The 25,204-nt window shown below is 55.4% G+C and overlaps 1 protein-coding gene across 8 annotated transcripts; it reads left to right on the forward strand.

The window, feature by feature from the left end:
- Positions 1–1,249: 1,249 nt before the first annotated feature.
- On the forward strand, positions 1,250–24,664 carry DMTN (dematin actin binding protein). Of its 8 annotated transcripts, none has more exons than XM_038746790.1 (17): positions 1,251–1,519; positions 13,173–13,282; positions 14,468–14,524; positions 14,766–14,840; positions 15,004–15,159; positions 15,481–15,525; positions 15,803–15,911; positions 16,113–16,169; positions 16,431–16,583; positions 17,214–17,341; positions 21,234–21,345; positions 22,036–22,100; positions 22,218–22,266; positions 22,609–22,616; positions 22,824–22,889; positions 23,198–23,278; positions 23,433–24,664. In XM_038746790.1, the coding sequence occupies exons 3-17, from the start codon at positions 14,507–14,509 to the stop codon at positions 23,544–23,546; spliced, it is 1,236 nt and encodes a 411-aa protein (XP_038602718.1). In that variant the 5' UTR covers positions 1,251–1,519; positions 13,173–13,282; positions 14,468–14,506; the 3' UTR covers positions 23,547–24,664. The 8 variants fall into 8 exon arrangements, with proteins under 8 accessions (XP_038602723.1, XP_038602718.1, XP_038602721.1 ...); XM_038746793.1 differs by having other exon boundaries at positions 14,769–14,840; XM_038746796.1 differs by having other exon boundaries at positions 1,252–1,519; positions 14,633–14,840.
- Positions 24,665–25,204: the final 540 nt, after the last annotated feature.

The raw sequence follows: 25,204 nt of genomic DNA on the forward strand, positions 1-25,204 counted from the left end.
CCTCTCGGGGCAAGGAGATCCAGGCAGGATAATGGAGGGGAACATGGGCTGCCTGTCTGGTAGCTCAGTGGAAAGAGGCCGGGCTTGGGAGCTAGAGGTCGTGGGTTCTGATCCCGGCTCCGCCACATGTCTGCTGTGTGACCTTGGGCAAGTCACTTAACTTCTCTGAGCCTCAGTTCCTCATCTGGGAAATGGGGATGAAGACTGTGAGCCCCACGTGGGACAACCTGATGACCTTGTATTCCCCCCCAGCGCTTAGAACGGGGCTTTGCACAGTGTAAGCGCTTAACAAATGCCTTTATTATTATGAAATGACCTTGACAGCCTCCAATCCCGGGCCACCGTCCATGTCCTCTTGGCTCTGGGCAGCAGAGAGCGACCAGGACTCGCAGGCCCCTCTGTTCCCCAGGGCTCGGGTGTTCCCGTCCCTCCTCCGGAGGGCAAGGCTGAACTCCATATGGGTTTGGGGCCGCCTTTTCTGCTCTCTCTCTCTCTCTGCCTCCAAGACTCGGAATGGGGGTGACCACATCTGTGGGAAGGGCTCCATCCCCTAAGACCATGGAGAAGAAAAAACTTCTCTGTGTCTCAGCTCCCTCATCTGTAAAATGGGGATGAAGACTGTGAGCCCCCCATGGGACAACCTGATCGCCTTGTTAATCTCCCCAGCGCTTAGAACAGTGCTTTGCACATAGTAAGCCCTTAATAAATGCTATCATTATTATTATTATTATTAAAAAAGGGCTGACTGGTGTGCGTGTGTGAGAGAGATGAGAGGTCAGAAGGTGCTATCCCTACCCAAATGATTATCCCCTGTTCATCACCGGCCCGCTGCTCTCCATGCCCCAGCCTCCAACCCACGTTCTCCCCAGTTCACACCCCCTAACCAGCCGGGGGCTGGGCATGTCCCCACCGCTGCCCGCCTTGGGATTTAGGCGGGTGTTGGGCCCGCTTCCCTTGACTCATTCATTCAATCGTATTTATTGAGCGCTTACTGTGTGCAGAGCCCTGTACTAAGCGCTTGGGAAGTACAGGTTGGCAACATATAGGGACGGTCCCTACCCAACAGCGGGCTCACAGTCTAGAAATGACTCCTGAGCCAGGCCGCTCTCCATCCCCGCAGCAGGTCCTCTGGGGGGTCGGGAGCCGCTGGAGGAGGCCGGAGGGGAAGAAGGGGAGGGGGGCTGTCAGGGACCGCCCAGCTCCGCGCCCCCACCCCGTCTCCGCCAAGCTCACCCCCAGCCTTCAAACCTGTCACCATCACAACCACCGGCAGAGGCGGAGAGCTGTTTCTTCTTCCTTCTCCACCTCCTCCTTTTCCCTCTCCTCCTTTCTCTCCTCCTCCTCCTTTCCTCCTCCTTTTCCTCCTCCTCCTCCTCCGCCGCCGCCGCCGCCCGGGCCTTGGGCTGCCGGCACGTTGCCGTGGCAACGGGAGGAGGAGAGGAGATGCTCTGCGCCGAGGGATGGAGGGCTGTGTCACCGCTGCCGCTGCGCTCCAACCCCAAATTCCGGGGCCTTGAAGGTACTGCTCACCCCGGGCACCCCATCACCTTCCCTCCGCTCCCCGAAATCACCCCCAACCCTGCCTCGGAGTTTCCCCTGATGGGAAGCCCCCTCCCGGGTGGTACCCTCTCTCCTCCGGGCCCGGTTACCGGCAGCTCCCAGCCCCAGGGGACACCCGGGGCCGAGATGTTCCCCTGGAGGGGGAAGGGGTGGAGAGGGGAAACTTGGCTGGCAAGAGCAGCCTGGGTTCCGGGCTTCGGAGCTCCCGTCTCAATCGATCCATCGGTCCGTCTGGTATTTATCCAGCGCTTCCTGGGTGCAGAACACGCATTCGGGTCTCACATTCACTGCTGGGACTGGGGTGGGGGGTGCGGGCGGGAAAAGGGGCGGCAGCCCCCGGCCCCCCAGCAGAAAGGTGCTCGGGTCTCCCCCACCCAAATCGAAGGCCACCAGGATGGCGGCGAGTGGGACTTGGATGGATGTCAGGCCAGGGGAACGTGATTTGCTCCTCCTTCGGGGTTTTCTCCACGCTCCTGCTCAGCCCTCTCCAAAGATTACACCCACTATCCCCTTTGCCACCATCCTATCCCCGCCCTCAGTTTCTCTACCTCTCCTTCGGGGCTCCACTAGTTCCGTCGCTTTTCTCCTCACCCAGTAACACCACCCCTTTTCCTTGCCCCTTGACCCTGCTGTCCTGCCCGCCACCCACTCTCCCCCTGGCCCCCCAATCCAGGTTTATGTACCCTCTAACCGTTCCCTCTACTACCCAGCCCACTGTCCCTTCCAACCACCGAGAAGGGGAGCGCCCCTCAAAACCACTTGTGGCACTAGCTGCCCTCTTGGGTCCCACTGGCTCCCTCCAGTCACGCCAGAAGCTTTTCCCAGATCTTACATTTCCCCCAACAGTAGCCGATGCCATGTGTAGACTCCCCCTCCCGCCCCCGCCTGCTAGGGCCTGTTGCTGCTCTGAGAGGATGGGCCCACGGTTGTCAGGGCAACCCCTCAGGAGCTGGGAAGGGAATGGGATCTGGACCACGGCATCACCCCACCCAAGGAGGAGTCCTCCCCAAGATGAGGAGGATGGAAGCTGATTGGTGCCAGCGAAAGGGGGACAACAGGCCAGAGGATGGGGGCAGGATGGAGACGCCCCTCCCCACCCCCGCCGCCCCCTTCTCCCACTCCTGAGAATAACTACGGGAGGGGATCTGGGGGGGAACTATGACCTTTTCCGGGGTTCTCCTAGTGAGGCTCACCACGCGACACCCTCTGGCAAAGCCAGAGGCAGAGCTGTCGGCTGCGGGGTGGATTTGGCCAGTAGGATAATAATAATAATAGTAATGATGGCATTTATTAAGCACTTACTATGTTCAAAGCACTGTTCTAAGCGCTGGAGAGTTTACAAGGTGATCAGGTTGTCCCACGGGGGGCTCACAGTCTTAATCCCCATTTTACAGATGATGGAACTGAGGCCCAGAGAATAATAATAATAATTGGCATTTGTTAAGCGCTTACTATGTGCACAGCACTGTCCTAAGCACTGGGGAGGATACAGGGTGATCAGGTTGTCCCACGCAGGGCTCACAGTCTTAATCCCCATTTTACAGATGAGGTAACTGAGGCCCAGAGAAGTGAAGGGACTTGCCCAAAGTCACCCAGCTGACAAGTGGCGGAGCCGGGATTTGAACCAATGACCTCTGACTCCAAAGCCCGGGCTCTTTCCACTGAGCCACGCTGCTTCCCTTCAATCGTATTTATTGCGCACTTACTGTGTAGGAGCACTGTACTAAGCGTTTGGGAAGTACATCCAAAGGATCACTGCTACCTTGTTGCCGGGAGCTCTCATCTTTTCCTCGTCTGGAGGTTTTCAAGCACGGCTAATTCCCGTGGGTTCCCGCTAATTCCCTCCCCTTGGACCACGTCCTGCCTCCTGCCTCTTGGCACTGACGGCGGCCCCTGGGGCCCGGCTGCATCTGAGGCGAGGCCGGGAGGAAGCGGGGAAGGTGAGGGCCTGCACCTGCTCTCCCCTTTGGGGGGGTGAGGGCGGGGATCACCCCCCCGGCTCCACTCCCTCGGCTACAGGCCAGGCCAGGCCTCGGTGGAGGCGGCCTTGGCTCCGGGGCCTGTTTATGAGATGGCTGCGGAGGGGAGCAAGGGATAGCAGGCGGACCGATTCTGCTTTGTCACCGTGCTGGCTAATTCTCTTTTTTCCAAAATGGACTGAGCCAGCAACAGAGGTGGAGACTCACAGAGTCGCAGGCCGCACGAGCCCGCCCGCTCACAACACACACACACACACTCATGCACAAGAGACACACACACACACACACACACACAGAGCCTTCCTGCTCATGCTATCAGTCCGAGGGGCGGGGGCAGGGAAGGTGGGGGTGGGGAGAGTGGGGGGGCCCGTCAGTTCTGCCTGACAGCGAGCACCGAGCACTCAGGGCCCTCAGCCGGCCCAGCCAGTGGTTGGGGACCTCAGTTCTTCTGCCTGGTGGGGTGGAGAGGTGGGAGGGGGCAGAGACAGGGCTTACAACCGACCAGCCCCCTCTCCCACCCCCTCCACCCCAGCCGGCATTTTCCTGTTGCTTTCACTCCGGGAAAGCCATGCTGGGTTCCTAGAAGAGTCGCCCGTAGCTAGGCCGGTAAGTAAAACGGCGGCCCTGCTCTGGTCCAGCGGCTCACCCTTGAATTCCCGGGTGACTGCCAGTGGGGTGGCTGGGGGGGATGGCGGGGAGATGGATTCCCAGGGCTCTGAGCCGCCCAGGAGGAGGTGGGGGGTGGGCACAGTCACCCCTTCCCCTCAGCCCCTCCACTGACGCCCACTGGGACGAAGTGCCAGAGCAGGGGCCTGGCCCTCGGGTGACATTCATCCATTCAATCGTATTTACTGAGCGCTTACTGTGTGCAGAGCACTGTACTAAGCGCTTGGGAAGTTCAAGTTGGCAACTTATAGAGACGGTCCCTACCCAACAACGGACGGAGGCTGGTCATTTCCATTTGGGCTCTGGGCTCTCCCTGTACGGGGAGAAACCCGACCTGTGGGTCGGGAGGCTCCCCGGAGCGAGAGAGGAGTCCTGGGGAGGCAGTGGGGAGTGAAGGGGTTTGTAGCTCAGGAAAACCACCTTGGGCTTCACCCAACTTTGCCCTGGGCCAAGCAGTCTGGTCTTGGAGGGCCGGCTACTCTGGTGCCCTCCTGCTTCAGACTGAGTGGCACTGCCCTTCCCAGGGACGCTAGACTTCTGGGCAGGGGCCGAGGGATGTTGGCGTGAAGAAGCCATCGATCGATCAATCAAGGGTATTTACTGAAGACCCGCCGGGTACGGAGCACTGTATTAAGCCATTCCCATGCTCGTTCAGCTAGTGGAGGTCTGAGCCCCCCATAATGGGGTGGGGAGGCAGAGGCAATCGATTTACCAATCAATGGTATTTTTTGAGCATTTATTGTGCACACAGGAATGAACTAAGCACTTGGGAAAGTATAATACGATAGAGCTGGTTTAGAAACCTGTGTGCTGATCTTATTGCTTCCAGTTTCCCAGGGAGAGCGGGACTGGGCGTGGGGCAGTTCCATGGCTGGCCTGAGCCTCCCACAGAGGGTTAAAACTCCCCTGGACCTGAGCCAGGGATGAATGAGGCGGAGGAGCAGGGTGTGGCCAGAGTTCCTCTCGTTCCCAGGACCGTGTGAGATGAGGTGGGATGGGAGTAGGACTACCTGCAGGCCTGGAGGAGCCCGGGAGGGAGATTCACTCACTCCCACACTGCCTGCACAGGGCAGGTGGGGTCCTCTGACGATGCCTGGATACATCCACCGAGGATGAGGATGGGAACAACTGGGAGAGGCTACTACTGGTGTAAGCGTAGAGAGAAGCAGCCTAGCCTAGTGGGAAGTGCACAGGCCTAGGAATGGGGAAAGCTGGTTTCTCATCCTAGCTCTGCTACGTGCCTGCTGTGGGACCGTGGGCAAATCACTTCATTTCTCTGTGCCTACGTCCTCATCTGTGAAGTGGTGATTCAATTCTAGACTGTGAGCCTGCTGTTAGGTAGGGACCGTCTCTATATGTTGCCAATTTGTACTTCCCAAGCGCTTAGTACAGTGCTCTGCACACAGTAAGTGCTCAATAAATACTATTGAATGAATGAATGAATGAATTACCCGCTTGTTTATTTTTCATGGTGTTTAAGTGCTTATTATGCACCTGGCACTGTACTAAACGTAGAGATAGATTCCGGATAATCAGGTTGGACACTGTCCCACACGGGGCTCAAAGGATTAATCCCCCTTTTACAGATGAGGTACGGAGACTACTGGAGGAGGCGGGATTAGAACCCAGGTCCTCTAACTCCCAGGCCCGGGATCTTTCTACTAGTTGACATCGCTTTTCCCTCTCCCATAAACCGTGAGCCCCACGTGGGACAGGGACGGTGTCAAATCTGATCACCTATCTTCCTCAGTAATAATAATAATAATAATGGCATTTATTAAGCACTTACTGTGTGCAAAGCACTGTTCTAAGCGCTAGTGCCTGGCACATAGTAAGCACTTAACACCATTAAAAACAAACTGGAAATGGAATCCCTATTTTACAGTGCAAATATCACCATTACTGTTATTATGGAGCAAGGGTGTCAGGGCGGCTTTGCCCTCTGGTTTTGCGGGACGGAGCTTGAATCGGGGAGAATGTCAGCGAGTGGGCGGGTGGGTGTCAGCTGGCCGTGTGTCACCCTGGGAGTGACACATCTGCAGTAGGGACCCTGCGTCTCTTCGTTCGTAGGATCTGCTCCCTCCACGGAGCGGCCCGTTCCTCCGCAGGACCGGCCCGGCCCGCTGCCCGGATCTGGGGTCGGAATCCACCGATCCCGGTGCCCGGATCTGGGGTTGGACCCCACCCCAGGCTCAGGCCGCTCCCTCCTCCAGAGCCATAATCATCCCAATGATACCATTTCTTGCCAGCAGTGGCAGCTAAAAATAGGGTCTGGAGGGGATCTGTGGGTACGACAGGAGGCTGCAAACTGGGCACCGGCATAGGGATGGGAGGCCACTCTCCCTAGAGGGCCCCTGGGCTGAAGGACAGGGAAATCCAGGAGAAAGGGGACAGATTACAAGGTCAATGTCGGAGGATGGGGCCGGTGGGGGAGTGTGAGGGAGGTCACATCACTCCCTCCTGCTTGCTGTCTCAGGCCCCTGGAGCCTCGGGATAATAATAATAATAGTGGCTTTTGTTAAGCACTTACTATGTGCCATGTGCTGCAGTAAGCGCTGCGGTGGATATAAGCAAATTCATTCAATTGTATTTATTGAGCGCTTACTGTGTGCAGAGCGCTGTACTAAGCACTTGGGAAGTACAAGTCGGCAACACACAGAGACGGTCCCTACCCAACAACGGGCTCAAATCAGTCTGGACACAGTCCCTGTCCCCCCTGGGGCTTCCGGGCTCACAGTCTCAGTCGCCTTTTTATAGAGGAGGTAACCGAGGCACAGAGAAGTAAAGTGACCTGTCCAGGGTCACAAGGCAGATAAGTGGCGGAGCCGGGATTAGATCCCACTACCTTCTGACTAGCCACTACACCCCGCTACTTCTCCATAGGGTAGCTATAGCCAGGGGGGCTTCTAGGGTGTCTGTGGCCAAGACACCCGTAGTACTGGGGGCCTCTGGGCTGAATCAGTTATGTGTCCTCTGATTGGGTTCCCTGGATTAGATCAAGGGGAATGTGCAAGGAGCATCCAGCTAGGAATAGCCCCCCGCCTCCAATCAAACAATGGTATTTACTGAGCGTTTACCACGTACAGAGAAGCAGCGTGGCTCAGTGGATAGAGTACGGGCTTGGGAGTCATGGGTTCTAATCTCGGCTCCACCACTTGTCAGCTGTGTGGCTTTGGGCAAGTCACTTCACTTCTCTGGGCCTCAGTTCCCTCATCTGGAAAATGGGGATGAAGACTGTGAGCCCCCCGTGGGACAACATGATCACTTTGTAACCTCACCGGCGCTTAGATCGGTGCTTTGCACATAGTAAGTGCTTAATAAATGCCATTATTATTATTATTATTATTATTACAGATCACTGTACGAAGTGCTTGGGAGAGAACAATACAACATAGTTGGTAGAAGCGACCCCTGCCCACAGGGAGTTTACAGTCTATAGAGGGAGACGGACATTAAAATAGATTAGGGATAGGGGACATAGTAGTCTATGAGAATATTTACATACGTCTTGTAGGGCTAGGGTAGGTGTCACATCAATCGATTGTATTTATTGAGCACCGTAATAAGCACTTGGGAGAGCATGATACAACAGAGCTGGTAGCCACATTCCTTGCCCACGGTGCTCAAGGGGTACACAGCCAAGCTCAGAGTCGATGCAACGGGTGGGAGGGTGGGTAGGGGAAATAAAGAGCTTAGTCTTGGAGGGTTTCTCGGAGGAGATGTGGTTTTAAGAGAGTTTTGAAAGTGGGGAGAGTGATGGACTGCGAGATATGAAAGAGGAACAAGTGTTGGGGGAGGGAAATGAGAGGCACAAGGAGACGAAACCACACTCTGTCCAGCCTGGAGTAAGAGCCTCACCTGGAGAAAGGATTTTACCAATTTTCGCATCTATGGGTCCTTCCAGTGACTTGGGACCTGGGACAGAAGCAGCTCCCTTCCCCCTGGCACGTGGCAGATCCAGACCCCTCTGGGCCCGCCACCCCCTCTTCTCCCAGGATGCTGTTTTGGGTGTTTATGACCCAGCCAGATTCTGTCTTTATTTCTTTCATTGAGCCATCACCATGGTAACTGAAGGGGGTGGCAAGAGGGGGTGAGAGGAGAGAAGGGATGTGGGCTGGGGCTGGAGGAAGAGAGAGAGAGAAATAGCATGAGGGAAAGAGAGAGTAGGGGCGGAGGAGAGGAGGGTGGAAAAAGAAGGGGAAGAGAATGAGGGAGAGAAAGGAATCAGAAGAGAATGGGGAGAAGGGTGGGGACTGGGGTGCAGATCTACAGGACCTGATGGAGAAATAGACTGGGCAAGGTCATCAGCCAAATTCTTCAACTCCCCGTCCTTCCTGCCTGCTAGGAGTGGGAGGCTCCAAAAAGCAGGGTGGACTGGGCTGAGCAGGGCTCCCTGAATCTGTAACCCTCTATAGGGGATCAAATCAAGCAATGAGTTCATTCATTCATTCATTCATTCATTCATTCATTCATTCATTCAATCGTATTTATTGAGCGCTTACTGTGTGCAAAGCACTGTACTAAGCGATTGGGAAGTACAAGTTGGCAACATATAGAGATGGTCCCTACCCAACAGTGGGCTCACAGTCTAGAAGGGGGAGTGAGTTGTCCTCTGACCTCTTGATGCGACCTCCCCCCTTTTCCCCCCGGCGGGGGCCCTTCTTCCATCCACGGAGAGAAGCCTGAGGGAAATAATGATGACAATAATTATGGTATTCGTTAAGCGCTTACAGTGTGCCAGGCACTGGGGTGGATACAGACAAATCGGGTTGGACACAGTTCCTGTCCCACGTGGGGCTCAGTCACAGTCCCCATTTTACAGCAGATGAGGTAACTGAGGCCCAGAGAAGGGAAGGGACTTGCTCGAGGTCTCCCAGCAGACAAGTGACAGACGATGATGATGATGGCATTTATTAAGCGCTTACTATGTGCAAAGAAATCAATCAATCATATTTATTGAGCACTTACTGTGTGCAGAGCACTGTACTAAGCGCTTGGGAAGTACAAGTTGGCAACATATAGAGACGGTCCCTACCCAACAGTGGGCTCACAGTCTGGAAGATTGTTCTAAGCACCGGTGCGGTTACAAGGTGATCAGGTTGTCCCTCAGGGGGCTCCCAGTCTTCATCCCCATTTTCCAGATGAGGCAACTGAGGCGCAGAGAGGTTAGGTGACTTGCCCAAAGTCACCCAGCGGACAATTGGCGAAGCGGGGATTTGAACCCCTGGCCTCGGACTCCAGAGCCCGGGCTCTTCCCACTGAGCCACGCTGCTTCTCTGGCAGGGGAGAGGCCTTATCGACCGAGCCGGTATCAGAGCCCGTGACCTCCTGATTCCCAGGCCCTTGCTCTATCCACTGCGCCACGCTGCTTCTCTGGCAGGGGAGAGGCCTTATCGGCTACGGGCTGGGTGGCCACGGTGGCGTTGGGGGCGGGCGGGTGGCCGGGTGGTGTCTGAAATGTAGGCTCTGATAAGAGAGTGGGTCTAAGCGGAGATGGAGGGCGGGCGCTTGGACGGGAGGGCCGGGACAGCAGAGTCACGTTGGGGTCTGGGGAGTTTAGAGGACCCTTCCGCCATCTGGCCCACCTTTCCTCCACGCTTCCTTCCCCTCCCGCCGCGATTCCTCTCTTCCCGCCTGCAGCGGGCACTCCTCCAAGCTCTGGAAACTTCGCCGTTGAGACCATTAGCAAATGTGTGTCCCTGGGGAGGTGTTAGTGTGCGTGACGTGACGTGCGTGTGTGCGAGACGCGTGCGCGCGTGAGCCCCTGTTTCTGCGTCAGGTTATGTTGCCAACTTGTACTTCCCGAGCGCTTAGTACGGTGCTCTGCACCCGGTAAGCGCTCAATAAACACGATTGATGATGATGTTGAGAATCTGCGGATTCAGGCGGCGGCGTGTACGTGAAAGCACGTGCGACCGTGCCGGGCCCTCATCCGTGACTGCATTTACGGGGGGCAGGAGGGGTCTGTGCATTTGTGTGTGTTGATTCATTCACTCATTCATTCAATCGTATTTATTGAGCGCTTACTGTGTGCAGAGCACTGTACTAGCTATTCGCCTACTCTATCTTTTCATCATTTATTCATTTATTCTCCCCCTTCTAGACTGTGAGCCCACTGTTGGGTAGGGACCGTCTCTATATGTTGCCAACTTGTACTTCCCAAGCGCTTAGTACAGTGTTCTGCACACAGTAAGCGCTCAATAAATACGATTGATTGATTGATTGAGTGCTTACTGTGTGCAGGGCACTGTACTAAGGGCTTGGGAAATACAAGTGTTTACGAATGGGAGTCTGTAACACAGATGCGCAGCAATTCGCCGACTCTGTTTTTTCATCATTTATTCATTTATTCTCCCCCTTCTAGACTGTGAGCCCGTTCATTCATTCAATCGTATTTATTGAGCGCTTACTGTGTGCAGGGCACTGTACTAAGCGCTTGGGAAATACAAGTGTTTACGAATGGAAGTCTGTAACAGATGCACAGCAATTCACCTACTCTATTTTTTAATCATTTATTCATTTAGTCTCCCCCTTCTAGACTGTGAGCCCGTTCATTCATTCAATCGTATTTATTGAGCGCTTACTGTGTGCAGGGCCCTGTATTAAGCACTTGGGAAATACAAGTGTTTAGGAATGGGAGTCTGTAACACAGATGCACAGCAATTCACCTACTCTATTTTTTAATAATTTATCATTTATTCTCCCCCTTCTAGACTGTGAGCCCGTTCATTCATTCAGTCGTATTTATTGAGTGCTTACTGTGTGCAGGGCACTGTACTAAGCACTTGGGAAATGGGAGTCTGTAACACAGATGCACAGCAATTCGCCTACTCTATTTTTCAATCATTTATTCATTTATTCTCCCCCTTCTAGACTGGAGCCCGTTCATTCATTCAATCGTATTTATTGAGTGCTTACTGTGTGTAGGGCACTGTACTAAGCGCTTGGGAAGTACAAGTTGGCAGCATATAGAGACGGTCCCTACCCAACAGTGGGCTCACAGTTGTGGGGTAGGGATTGTCTCTGTTGCCGAATTGTACTCTCCAAGCACTTAGTACAGTGCTCTGCACACAGTAAGTGCTCAACACAGAGAAGCAGCGTGGCTCAGTGGAAAGAGCCCGGGCTTTGGAGTCAGACATCATGGGTTCAAATCCCAGCTCTGCTAATTGTCAGCTGTGTGACTTTGGGCAAGTCACTTCACTTCTCTGGGCCTCAGTTACCACATCTGTAAAATGGGGATGAAGACTGTGAGCCCCCCCCCCCCCATGGGACAACCTGATCACCTTGTAACCTCCCCAGCGCTTAGAACGGAGCTTTGCACATAGCAAGTGCTTAATAAATGCCATTATTATTATTATTATTATTATCACGATGGAATTAATGAACGAATTCATCTTTCCAGACTCTGGCCACTCCCAGCCGTTTCCCAGGTCCTTCCCCCTGCTCCCGCAATTGGTAAATCATTCTGTGCTTGCAGATCTCCCCCTTGGACTGTAAAAGTTTCCGGAGGGCAGGAGCCATTGTCTTTTCCTTCCCAAGCCAACCAACTCACTTGGCCTAAATCTCATCTCGTGCCAACGCAGTTGACCTTCTGTCTCTGGAATTCCCTCCCCATTCACAACCAGACTGTAAGCTCTTTGTGGGCGGGGAATGTGTCTGTTATATTGTGCTCTTCCAAGCGCTCAGTACAGTGCTCTGCACACAGTAAGCGCTCAATAAATACGACGGAATGACCAAACTAGCAGGCCACTGCTCTCCCCTTTTTCAAGACCCTTCTGAGATGATGTGTTGCAGGAGGCGTTCCCTGATTAATATCTTAACTTCCCCACCCTATTTCAATCATTGGGATTTATTGAGCACTTCCAGTGTGCAGAGCACTGTACTAAGCGCTTGGGAGAGCACAATAAAGCAGAGTTGGCAGACACATTCCCCGCTCATGACGAGCGCTATTCCTCCCCGGCTCCTGGTACTTCAACCCTTGCATATCGTCTAAGCACTTGGGTCTGCATTCTTCCCCCTTGCATTTGTGTACTTATTTATACTGTCTTTCCTTCCCCCTACCTGGAATATTCATTCAATCTTGATAATCTTGATAATCTTGTAACTTCCCCAGTGCTTAGAACAGTGCTTTGCACATCGTAAGCGCTTATTAAATGCCATCATTATTATTCAATCGTATTTATTGAGCGCTTACCGTATGCAGAGCACTGGACTTTCTCCCCCACTAGAATGCAAGTGTCTTGAGAGTAGGGATCAGTCAATCATATTTATTGAGCACTTACTGTACTAAGTGCTTGGGAGAGTACACTGTAATGAAGTTGGTAGACCTGTTCCCTGCCCACAACGAGCTTACCATCTAGAGGGGAGACAGACGTTAGTGTAAATAAATTATGAATATGGACGTAGGTGCCGTGGGAGCATGTCTACTGACTCCCAAACCCTTAGTACAGTGCTCGGCTTCCTGTAGGTACTCAATAAATACCACTGATGGATGGATGGATGGATGGCTAAGCGTAAGTCTGTCTGACCACCGGCTTACGCAAAGAGTCGGTCCGTCAGTTGTATTTATTGAGTGCTTAGTGTGTGCAGAGCATTGTACTAAGCACTTGGGAGAGTACAATGTAAAGGACACATTCCCCGCCAACAACAAGCTTACAGTCTAGAGTCTACAGTCTAGAATGAATGAATGAATGAACGAATGAATGAATGAATGAATGAACGAATGAATGAATGCATGCATGAATGAATGCATGAATGAATGAATAGAGGCAGAGAGACGTGTGTTTCAGTGCGTGTGAGCACGTGTAAATCTGGGCATGGCTGCTAATTCTGCTGCTCTCCTAAGTAAGCCCTTGGTACAGTGCTCTGCACATAGTAAGTGCTCTGTAAATACCATCGATCGATTGATCGATTGACACTGCATACACCGCATCCACGGGCACCCTAACCATCTTCGTTATTTCCCAGCTCCTGACTTGAAGGCTGGGCTCCCACCCAGAGGCCTGGCAGCCTGAAAAGCTCGGAAAAGGAGAGGCAAAAGGGTGGAGGGCAACTCCGCATCCAGACATCTTCCCTAGGTCTGCCCCTCCGGCCCGGGATGATGGTCCCCCACAGGCCCTGGAAAAGGGAAGGGGGGAAGGAGGGGAAAATGGCGGGAATTGGGGACTGCTAGAGAAAGGCTGCAAGAAATGAGGTCGTAGCTTCGGTCTCTGCGTCCCCCCGTCCCACCCTGGCAGTTGTCCGCCCCGAGGAACGGGTCCGGCCAAGTGTCAGGGGCTTTGCCAGTCCTGCAGGGATGGAGATGAGCCCTTCGTCTCCCGGCTGCCCCTTGCTGGGCCGCGGCTGTCGGCTCCCCGACTCCCAGAACTGGCTCGTCCCGCCGTCTGTCATCACCCGGTCGGGTTTAGCAGGGCGTCTTCCTGTGCAGACCTGCTCGGGACTGTGTCAACAAGCGAACGCAAAGGGCTCCCTGCTCTCTAGGACCTGTCCATCAGGGTAGAGGGGTGGGGGCTCCTTCCTCCTGCCCCTTTTCTCCCCTTTTCAGGCCTGGGTTAAGCCTACCCGGCAGGAGCCAGGATAGCAGGAAATACGATGGAGCCCAGAATAATAATAACAATAATAATGTTGGTATTTAGAAGGACAGGGGGAAGGTTGGGGGAATGGGACAACAGGAGTGATGGCCGGAGGCAGCAGAGCAGAGGGAAGGAGGGGTTGGGGTGGGAGGGGAAATAGGGCCGGGAGGTGCGGGAGTCCAGGCGCAGAAGGGCGAACTAGATGTGAGGGCCCCGGCGGCCCAACCGGGCCTCCTGCGTCATTTCCTCTGGAATCCAAGAACAATGGCTCAAAACAAGTGCAGCCCACCCCCACCCGCCCCACGCGCCCCCCGTTCCCACCCCTTAACCTTCCTCCCACTCCCCTTTCCTCCCTTCTCGGGGGCCGAGCGAATGGAAAGAATGAGCGAGGCAGGCTGAGCAGGGCTCCCTTCCACTCGGGCCTGAGCTCCGGACCTTCACTGGGCTGAGGGAGAGGCCAGCGTCCCCTTCCCCTTCTCCCTTCCTCCCCAGGAAGGGCTTCCCCTCTCTCCCCCGTCACGGGGGGCCAGCTCCTTCACCAGGGCGGCAGTTGGTAGGGCCCCGGAGGGATGTGGACCCTCGGCCCTTTCTGCCTGGTCCCTTCCGCCTCCCCTGGCTGAGCCGGGCTGCAGACCGGCCTGGACCCCAAGGCCCCTGGGCTCAACAGGGCCTCCTCTGCTCCCCATCCAGGTCTCCGGAAGTGATCTCATCCCCGCATCTCCCCGCTGCATGGAGCGGCTGCCAAAGGTAACCAGGAGACCCTGACCACCCCCCCACTGCCGAGAAGAGAGCACCAAGCGGGTGGGCCCGGGGCCAGCAGGGCCGGGTCGCCTCCGTTCCGCCTTGCCCAAGCAGAGATGCCCGTCACCTGCTGGTCTCCGGCCCCGGAGCTCCCCTGACCGCTGAACGGCGCTCCCCTGGGCCTCCCTCGAAGGGCAGCGCTCTGCACTCTCCCCCACTGCTCACCGGTGTCTCCCGCTCTCCCCAGCAGCCGCTTACGTCCCCCGGGAGCGTGAGCTCCTCCCGCGGCTCCAGTGTGCCTGGATCACCTTCCAGCATCGTGGTGAGCATCCGCCCTGGACCCCGGCCTCCAGGCTGGCCCGGGAGGGTGGGGGGCAGCCGGGTTGGGGTTGACGTCCATGCGGCCAAGAACCCGCCGAGAGAGGGGAGCCCTGGGGTGGGCCTGTAGGGCTCTAGACAGTTGTCCCTCCCCATCTTCCCTGCAGGCCAAGATGAACAACCAGGTGCTGGGCTACAAGGACCTGGCTGCCATCCCCAAAGACAAGGCCATCCTGGACATCGAGCGGCCCGACCTCATGATCTACGAGCCGCACTTCACCTACTCTCTCATGGAGCACGCGGAGCTGCCCCGCAGCCGGGAGGTGAGGAAAGCGGCAGTCCCCCAAGGAGACGGGGCTACCTCCCTGGGGTGTCCCATGTAGAGATGGTGCCTTTCCCCGGGAGATGAAAGAGGGGTGGTAGTGTGGGCCAGTGAGGCCACCCCACTGACCCAGAACCGGGGCTATGGACGCGGAAGCAGTTGCGGACACTGGGGATCGGATGCGGGAAGTGATCATCGGCTGTCTAGGGGATACCGAGGACGGGAGTCGGGCCAGGGGAAGGTGGGCTGGGAGTTGGAAGAGGCGGGTTTGGTGGCCTTCTTGTTCCTAATCTCTTTTCCTTCCCCGCCCACCCCCAACCAGCGCTCCTTGTCACCCAGATCCACCTCTCCTCCACCGTCCCCCGAGGTGAGTCCTGTGGTCTCCCGCACTGGGCCACCCCCATCCTTCAGCAGCGTAACTCCACTTGACGCCAGCCAGTGACGTGGCCACCTGGAGGCTGGCTGGCTCAACCCCCGCCCTGCCACCGCAGGGCCAGGGCCCATTTACCCTTCCCCCCGGGGGCCCTTGACCGTCTAGCTCTCTGGAGGTCCGGGGGGTGGGGCCCTGGGGCCGGGGGGAAGGGAGGGGACTGCGGGAGGCCCGGTGGAAGGGGGCCGTTCTGAGCCCAGCCTGCTCTCTCCAGATGGTGCGGGATTGGGAGGAGAGAGGGTCCCCGGGGATCATCACCCAGACCCCAGGCCCGCGGTCCAGTGGGACCCCTCGGAGCAGCCTGCCCCACTTCCACCGACCAGGTATGTGTCTCCGGTTCCTCTGGGACCCCCTACTCAGGACCACAGCATCCCCTTGGCATCCAACACCCCCTCGCCTCCCTTCCCCTGCCATCTGACAGCCCTCCTTCGCCCGGTCCCCACTCGGGGCCCTCCATCCTCCCTCCCTTGATCCCTCCCCCAGTTTGCTCTCATCGCCTCATCCCTCCTCGTCTTCCTCCACAGAGACCACGCGCATGGAGTTCAACATCTACAAGAAGCCACCCATTTACAAGCAGAGAGGTGGGGGGCCTGCTAGCTGACCGCAGTCCGGCTCCCGCACTGTGGGTCTGCTAAGGGGGTGGACTCGGGGGGCGGGGAGGGGGACCTGTCCATGGGAGGCAAGCCCTTAGCCCGGGAACCCCCTGTGGGCCGGAGATCGGGTCCGGCCTGGTTACCTTCTCTCTACCCCAGCGCTTAGTACAGTGCTCGGCACATGATATGTGTTTAATAAATGTCACCACCGTTGTCATTATTGTGATTATTGTTATTCTGTGCTCACAGAGTCCGTAGGGGGCAGCCCTCAGAGCAAGCACCCAATTGAGGATCTCATCATCGAGTCATCCAAGTTCCCCGCAGCTCAGCCCCCGGATCCCAACCAGCCAGCTAAGATAGAGACCGACTACTGGCCGTGTCCCCCTTCCCTGGCCGTCGTGGGTATGGAGAAGTTGGAGTGGCGGCGGGCGAGTGGGGTGGGGGTGGAAGTAAGGAACCTTGAGAAGCAGCGTGGCCTAGTGGAGAGAGACCGGCCCTGGGAGCCAGGGGGACCTGGGTTCTAATCCTGACTCCGCCACCTGTCTGCTGTGTGATCTTGGGCAAGTCACTTGACTTCTCTTGGCCTCAGTTACCTCAACCGTAAAATGGGGATTAAGACTGAGCCCCACGTGGGACAGGGACTGTGTCCGACCTGATTACCTTGCCTCTACCCCAGTACTTAGTGCAGTGCCTGACACACAGTAAGTACTTAACAAATACCATTAAAAAACCAAAAAAACCACCTCCCTCATCCATCATCTTCTCTGCCCTCTCAGTCCTAATCTGGACTCGTCCCATGTCCTTGTCCGTCCCCCCAATCCCAGTGCTCCGGGCTGTAGGATGTGCTCTTGCCACCTATCCCGCCCTCCCCGGTTCCCATCCCCAAGCTGGTCATCCGCTCTGCTCCCCGATTCCCAGGGCTCTGTGCTGTTGGATGTACTCTCATAATCTATCCAATCCTCCCCATTCCCAATCCCCAAGCTAGTCCCCTGCTCCGCTCCCCAAGGCCCCTGACCCTGCTTTGCTTTACAGAGACGGAGTGGAGGAAGCGGAAGGCATCCCGGAGAGGGGAGGAGGAGGAGGAGGAAGAGGAAGATGATGAGGACTCCGGCGAGGAGATGAAGGCTCTCAGAGAACGGCAGAGAGAAGAACTCAGTAAGGTAGTGTCCTCTTCCATCTGAATACTGGGCCGGCCCCTTGGGGAGTCTAATCCGCAAATCGTCTTGTTTTGGCCAAAAAGTGTCCATCAATCACTCAGTGGCGTTTACGGAGCTCTTCCCGTGTGGACTTAGCGCTTGGGAGAGTCTGGTGAAGTAAGTAGACGCGATCCCTGCCTCGAGCAGCTGACAGTGTAGCGGGGAACTTCCACCCAAATAAAATGTGAGAACTTTTCACCTTCAGGGCCATTGCTTGAGGGGTTGGGGTGATCGTGACTAAGCGTCAGAGGCAAGATGGGACGGGGCACGGTCTAAGGGGAGAGTTGTCAGGGCTGTCAGAGACTGCTCCAGTGGCATAGGCCAGGGAAAGGAAAAGGGACTATGAACCTTCAGGGCAGCGGGGTGAGGGGGCATAGAGAGAAAGGCTGTTTGAGATGACACCATGGGGCAGATGCAAGGCCAGGGGAGGAAACAGAGGCAGAGTAAGGGAGGAAGCAGGGGCAGAGGTGAGGTGAGGAGAAGGGGTGGAGGGAGGAAAATGGATGACCAATCGGCAGGACAAAATGAAGGGGAAGGGAGGGAGGTAAGCGGTGCTTTCAATTTGTCTCTCCCTTTAGCCCCATTCCCTGCTCTGCTGGGACCCCAAAACCAGCCAGGCACGGAAGAGCACGGAGGCCCCTGGGCTGGGCCGGGCTGGGCGGGTGCCAGGTAACAGCAGAGCCGTTCAGCAGAGCCAGATTCTGGCCATCCAGCAGGGCAGGCAGATTCCCCTGCCGCCTGGCCATTGCGGAGTGCCCGGGCGGCGGGGCGGTAGTTAGTGAAGGCCTGCCAGGGGAGGGCCAGACACCGGCTACCCTCCTCCCCTGTCTGATTGCTGCTAAAAAGGGGCAACTCACTCACTCACCCTGGCCAAATGCCTGCCTGATTTCTCTCTGGGGCAGCCAACCCTGGGGCTCAGGCCAGTTTGGCCGAGGTCCATGCCCAGTCAAGGTCATTAACGTCCCATCCTCTGCCACCACTGAGGGTCTGTCTGGCTCCTCCACCCCGGGGTAGGAGTGGCAGGCCAGCTACAGGAAGACACCACCAGTCTCAGCAAACATTTCCGCTCTCAGCCCCCTAGACCACCCCTGCAGTCCGGTCCCAACCCACAGGCAGGGAGGGAGTGGGGTGAGGGTGGGGCCCAAGGAGAACGTGAGAGAAAATATTTGGGTATCAGACCAGGCCTGGACTCTGTAGCTGAGAAACCCGTCAGGCTTGGGCCCTAAAGTTTCAACGCATCAATCCGTGGTATGTGTTCAGTGGATCAATCATATTTATTGAGCGCTTACTATGTGCAGAGCACTGTACTAAGCACTTGGGAGATCACAGTACACCAGAATTAGCCAGCACATTGCCTACCGATGACGAGCTTACAGTCTAGTGGGGGAGAAAGACATTAATGTCTCGAGCGCTTATTTTGTGCACAGCTCTGTACTAAGCTCTTGGTAAAGTACAGGAGAACGGAGATGCAGCGTGGCTTAGTGGATAGAGCAGGGGCCCAGGAGTCAGAAGGACCTGGGTTCTAATTCCAGCTCCACCACCTGTCTGCTGTGTGACCTTGGGCAAGTCACTTTGCTTCTCTGGACCTCAAGTTACCTCATCTGTAAAATGGGGGTTTAGATTGTGAGCCCCGTGTGGGACAGAGGCTGTGTCCAACCTGCTTAACTTGTATCTACCCTAGAGGTTAGAAGAGTGCTTGGCACATAGTAAGTGCTTAACAAGTACCATTATTATTGTTACAATACATTCATTCATTCAATCGTATTTATTGAGTGATTACCTAGCCTAAGTACTTGGAAAGTACAATTCAGCAGCAAATAGAGACAATCCCTGCCCACAATGGGCTCAAAGTCTAGAATGGGGGAGGCAAGCACCAAAACAAGTAAACAAGCATCAGTAGCATCAATATAAATGTATAGAATTATGGATATACCCACCTCATTAATATAAATAGAATTATAAATATGTACATATGTATACAAGTGCTGTGGAAGGGGGAAAGGGGTAGAACAAAGGGAGCGAGTCCGGGCAATGGGGAGGAGAGGGGGAGCAGAGGAAAAGGGGGGCTTAACTTACAAACTGAGAGGGCCAGAGAGAGGGAAGCAACATCTAAGGCTCAGGGGTACATATCCCAGCCATAAGATCGTTGTGGGCAGGGAACGTATTTGTTTATTGTTGTATTGTACACTTTTAGTACATTGTTCTGCTCGATGATTACGATTGAATGAATGAATGAATGAGTGAATGAACTTCCAGAGCCAAGCACTATTTGAGGATGGGGGCAGGGCGAGAGGGAGCAGAGACCCCTGCCACCATCATCATTATCAGCGTCCACATCATCATCAATGGTATTTGTTGAGCACCAACCATGTGCTGATTCCTGCACAGGAGTGCACACCAGAATCAAAAGACAAGGCTCCGGGCCCCAAGGGGCTCCCAGTCTAATGGAGGAGATAAGATGATAGTATTTACAAATTATGGGAGCAGGAGGAAGGATAAGGAGATAACAAGCATGAGAGCTGGATAAATCATCTCATATACGATTGAATCTTCACCTATAACCATCCCCTTTACAAAAAGTTTCTTCTTTGAGTGCTCTTTGGACTAGCTGGAATTGCATTAAGGGACTCTCTCATTACAAGAAAACACTGCAACAGCGGACCTTGGCTTAAGTACTTCCCTTTCCTTCCCTTTGAAGTATTTTGACATAGAATGATTACAGCCCCTTTCAACTGAACATGCTATAATAACAACAGATCTATCTTCTGTTAGCCCAAGGTGTTCTTTGGCCAACTAGGATGGGAAAGATGAAGTTACGCCATATTTCCAAATACATACAAAAAAGTTTCTCATTCAAAATCTTTCACTCTCGGTTCATCCTACACTGCTACTAGAGAAGCAGCCTGGCTTAGTGGAAAGAGCCCGGGCTCGATGGTCAGAGGTCGTGGGTTCTGATCCCGGCTCCGCCACTTAGCTGTGTGACTTTGGGCAAGTCACTTAACTTCTCTGTGCCTCTGTTACCTCATCTGTAAAATGGGGATGAAGACTGTGAGCCCCACGTGGGACAAGCTGATAACTTTGTATCTATCCCAGTACTTGGGACAGTGCTCGTCATATAGTAAGCGCTTAACAGATACCATTATTATTATTATTACTTGATGGTGGGGACACATTTATTATGTCTTAAAACTTAGGTATTATATTGTTTTGGTCCGTATTTTAGATCTCGGGACTCTAGTGGTGCCCTTTTATGTGATTTTCTATGGGAAATCATACTTCATTTAGTGTTTTTTGGCTTAGGACACTATTAAGGGGCATACTGTTCACCCCAAGCCAGGGGAAGAGGGGCTGGATATTATGTAACCCATTCTTGCCATATCAATTTGAGCCTGGCTCCCTAGAGGATGGTGACTGAGGGCTTCTTGGGAAGGCCTCACCGTTGATAGTGTCATTTTTGAAAGTGCAGGACATACATAACACACATCTGCACACAGTAAGCACTCAATAAAAACAATTGAATGAATGAATGTACACAGTACACACGCTAACCACGCGATTTTCACCGGATCAACTGAGGGTGTGAAGCGGGGTACTGCGGTACACACGAGTACCGGGAATTGGTAACTGTGAGTAAAGCACTAGGGGGTACCGTTATATTGATGCATCACAGGGTGTCCGGAATAAATCGGAGAAGGCTCTTTGAGGAGATGGGATTTTTTAGAAGGGGAAACTGGGGAGAGCTGTGGCCTGATGCATTTGAAAGGGGAAAGGCCCCCGGCAGAGTGAAGGATATGAGCAAGGGGTGGGAGGCGGGAGAGTCGAGAGCCCTGACGCCCCCATCTCCCCTCACTCTCAGGTCACGTCCAACTTGGGGAAGATGATCCTGAAGGAGGAGATGGAGAAGGAGAAGGTGTTACCCATCCGGCGGAAAACCCGCTCCTTGCCTGACCGGACTCCCTTCCATGCCTGTGAGTATCAGTAGGGACCCAGTAGTTCAAGTTGGCCAGCAACAGGGGCCTTTAGAGACCCCCCACCCCCAACTGTGTCTCTGGTTAGGAATTCCCCCTCCCTCCCTGTTCTGTTCCTTAGCATCCTGTCTGCAGGAAGAAATGACAACAGTAATAATAATTATTAGTATTATGGTATTTGTTAAGCACTTCCTACGTGTGAGGCGCTGGGACGGATATAAGCGAATCGGGTTGGGATACAGTCCCTGTCCCACATGGGGCTCACAGTCTCAAACCCCTTTTTACAGATGAGGGAAGTGAGGCCCAGAGAAGTGAAGTGACTTGCCCGAGGTCACACAGCAGACGAGTGGCAGAGTCGGCATTAGAATCCATGACCCAGGCTCTATTCACTAAGCCATGCAGCTTCTCAAGTCCCAGGCCAAAGGATAGCCCTGTCAAGCTTTTTTTTCCCGGGCCAGGGTTGGGTCAGGGGGACAGGCTGGCAGGGGGGAGGTTACTCTTGGCAAACACGGGGCATCTGGCTGGGCCACCAACACTGTCCTCACCGTGCAGTGAGGCTAGACTTGGGCCCGCACTCCTGGGGCTTGGCTTGGGCCGGACCGGGCCCCTGTGGCCTGGTTGGGAAGCTAACGGTATTGGATATGACTAGCTTGGCTTCGGTGACACCTCTGGGGCCTCGCTCTCTTCCAGCCCCGCACCCAGGAACATCGAAGTCCTCTTCGCTCCCAGCTTACGGCCGCAGCACCCTGAGTCGGGTAAGAACCCCCAGCCAGGAGGCGGGAGGGGAGGAAATGGAGTCCGGGGTCTCTGGGACTGGCTGGGACCACTCAGACTCCCATAAACGGCATCTGATCCCACCCTCTACTTTCCAGCTGCAATCCACGGAGTTCAGCCCGGCCAGCAGCGAAGCAGGAAGTCCAGGTGAGGAGGGGGGCCGGTCACGCTGGGGGAAAGTGCAGGGGAGGAGGAAGGTTGCCCTGGAGTGACCAGGATCCTGGCTTTCCTGAGTCTCATGTTCCCTGTCAATCACTTAATCGTATTTATTACCGCGTGCAGAGCACTGTATTAAGTGCTTGGGAGAGTACGATATAACAGAATCGGTAGATACGTTGCCTGCCCACAGTGAGCTTGTTGGAGAAAGTGACGGCTTAAAGGAGAGCGAGGGTCGAGGGCAGAGTTGGGGCCGGGGGTTTGCATTTCTAGATCTGGGGCCAGTCAGGCCCTGGGCTTCCCTTTTCAGATTCCTCTTGTCTGCTTTCGCAGGTCTGCAGGTGAGCGGCCCCCAGGAGGGGGATGGAACGAGAGCGGAGAGCCCCAGATGACGGGGCAGGGGGCACTTTCCAGGAGGGGCCGGGGGGAGGGAAGAAACAGAGGGGAGAAGAACCTCAGGAGAGGTGAAAGGGAGAGGGGCCAAGGAGGGCCTTCCTCAACGGGGCCAAAGTCCCCGCTCTGGCTCACGGTGGCTTTGGTCCCCGCAGAATGGAGAGGGCCAGAGGGGGAGGATGGACCGGGGAAACTCCTTGCCCTGTGTGTTGGAGCAGAAGGTGAGGGGGAGGCCAGAAGCCAGAGCCAGAAGGGCCGGGGAGGAGGGTGCGGTTGAGATGGGGGAGAGGGAGGGGAAACGGTGGAACTGGGGGACAGAGAGAGAAGCACGGGGGCGGGTGAGGAGAGGAGCTGGGCTGGAGCCGGGGGAGGGAAGGCCCAGAAGGAGAAACGGGTTGGGTTACGCATGCAACCCGGCGGAGAGGCTCATCCGTTATGGGGTGATAGGAGGTCTTGGGGTGTTGTGGGGAGGTGACCGGACTCCCCAGGATTCCCCGGGACTCCCAAACCTACCTTCATCTCCTGCCAGATTTACCCTTACGCGATGCTGGTGGTGACCAACAAGGGACGCCCCAAGCTGCCCCCAGGAGTGGACCGGATGCGGCTTGAGGTACCGATTGCTCCGAGTTGCCCTGGTCTGGGCTTGCAGCTGAGGCCTGTGTCCCAGTGCTTCCATTTGCCCAGTCAGCCCGGTGGCTCGTGCGGTGTTCTTCCCCGCTTCCCCGGGTGACCTCCCATCCCTCACCGTGTCCCCTTTCCCGCAGAGGCACCTGTCGGCAGAGGACTTCTCCCGGGTCTTTGCCATGTCTCCTGAGGAGTTTGGGAAGTTGGCTCTGTGGAAGAGGAACGAGCTCAAGAAGAAGGCCTGCCTATTCTGACCACCCCAGCCCCTCTCTGACCCCTCTTGGCACCCCATCTCCAAGCTACTGGAGACAGATGTTATGAGATTCCAAAGTAGCTTTCTTTCCAACGGGTGGGAGGGCGTGCCCGCCGCCCAGAGGAAGGGCAGCTTTGGGGCCCCCGGGAGATCCTAAGAGCCGTGCATGGAGTGAGGGGGCGTGGGGGAAACAGGGACTACTCTCGCTCCACCTCTTCCCTCCCTGCCACTGATGGAGCCAGAATTCCCTCCTCTTCCCTGGCCCCTGCACCTCCTCCCCACCCAGGGCAAACCCAGTCAGGACCCTCTAGCGGGTTTCACATTAGCCTGTCCCAGGCATCAGAAGGGTTTGCGTTTGCCCACCTCAGGTACCCAAAGGAGGCGGCGAATCTAGATAATGGCCGTGCCCTTTATTGGCCAGGCCGGGCGAGGGGAGGGGCCTAGATCGGGGCGCTCCAGGGTTTCTGGTCCTCTGGGTGGCACCCCCATGGCCTTCCCCACTGCCTCAGGGTCTGGGACCCCTGCTTCTTCAATTCCAGTGGGGGTGGGCGGAAGTCTAACCTTGAGAGGGGTCAGCCCTTCCTCCGCCATACCTGTCCCTCCTCTGCCCGCTTCGAAGCCCCTGGCTCCGACATCTTGCTCCCAGCGAAGCCTCTGCCAGGGTGGGGGCCTTCTTCCCTGCTCCCGGTACCCTCCTGGGACCGTTAGAGTTCTATTTCCCAGTACCAACTCAGCCACCAACTCAACCCGCGCGTCCTGGCTCCCAGCACCCTCATCCCGGACGGAACCCAGGCAAGCGGCTCCCCGATTCTAAGCCTCTGGGTGAGACCACGTACTATCCGGAAGACAGAAGACAGATTTCCTATAGCTCCATCAGTCTCTGCCCCGCCGCCCTACCCACTCACTCACTCTTCACCGAGCTCTGTAAAAAATGTAATTTATTGGGACGCCCCTGGCCCCTTTCCCCATCCTGCCCTCACCGCTGCTTCTTGTCTCTCTGAATATAGCTGTATGCCTAAGGCTGAGCCTTCCTCCTGCCCAGACTTGGAAGCCCCTGCCTTGTATATGAGACACTGCTGGTGGCAGGGACACCGTTTGGAATTAAATGGCTGGATTGGGTGCCCCGCTCTGCTTGCTCTTTCTGAGGCGCCGATCCAGGGGACGAGGGAGAAGTTCGGTCGAACGTTCCAGGAAATGAAAGGGCTGCAGTCAGTCAATCAGTCGATCGTATTTATTGAGTGCTTACTGTTTGCAGAGCACCGGACTAAGCGCTCGGGGAAGCAGCGTGGCTCAGAGGACAGACCACGAGCCTGGGAGTTGGAAGGGACGTGGGTTCTAATCCCGGCTCTGCCACTTGTCTGCTGTGTGACCTTGTCGCAGTTACCTCCTCGGTAAAATGGGGATTGAGATTGTGAGCCCCACATGGGACAGGGACCGTGTCCAATTTGATTTGCTTGTATCCACACCAGCGCTTAAAACAGTGGTTGGCACATCGTAAGCACTTAATAAATACCACCATTATTATTAGTAGTAGTAGTATTAGTGCCCAGTCCAGTCAGGACTCAGGAAAACCTACCTCTCTTGAGCCACAGCCCAAGATGCTACCAGGTTCCTCCAGGCTTTCCTCGGGGCCTGGCTCTACAGTGCATTTGGATTGTA

The sequence above is a fragment of the Tachyglossus aculeatus genome, chromosome 5, assembly GCF_015852505.1.
Source record: "Tachyglossus aculeatus isolate mTacAcu1 chromosome 5, mTacAcu1.pri, whole genome shotgun sequence".
NCBI lineage: Eukaryota > Metazoa > Chordata > Mammalia > Monotremata > Tachyglossidae > Tachyglossus > Tachyglossus aculeatus.

Bases quoted from the DNA above. Each gene is read 5' to 3' on its own strand.
- DMTN (XM_038746790.1), top strand. The intron at 21,346-22,035 runs GTGAGTATCAGT...GCTCTCTTCCAG, and splicing joins CCGGACTCCCTTCCATGCCT to CCCCGCACCCAGGAACATCG. The intron at 22,101-22,217 runs GTAAGAACCCCC...TCTACTTTCCAG, and splicing joins GCCGCAGCACCCTGAGTCGG to CTGCAATCCACGGAGTTCAG.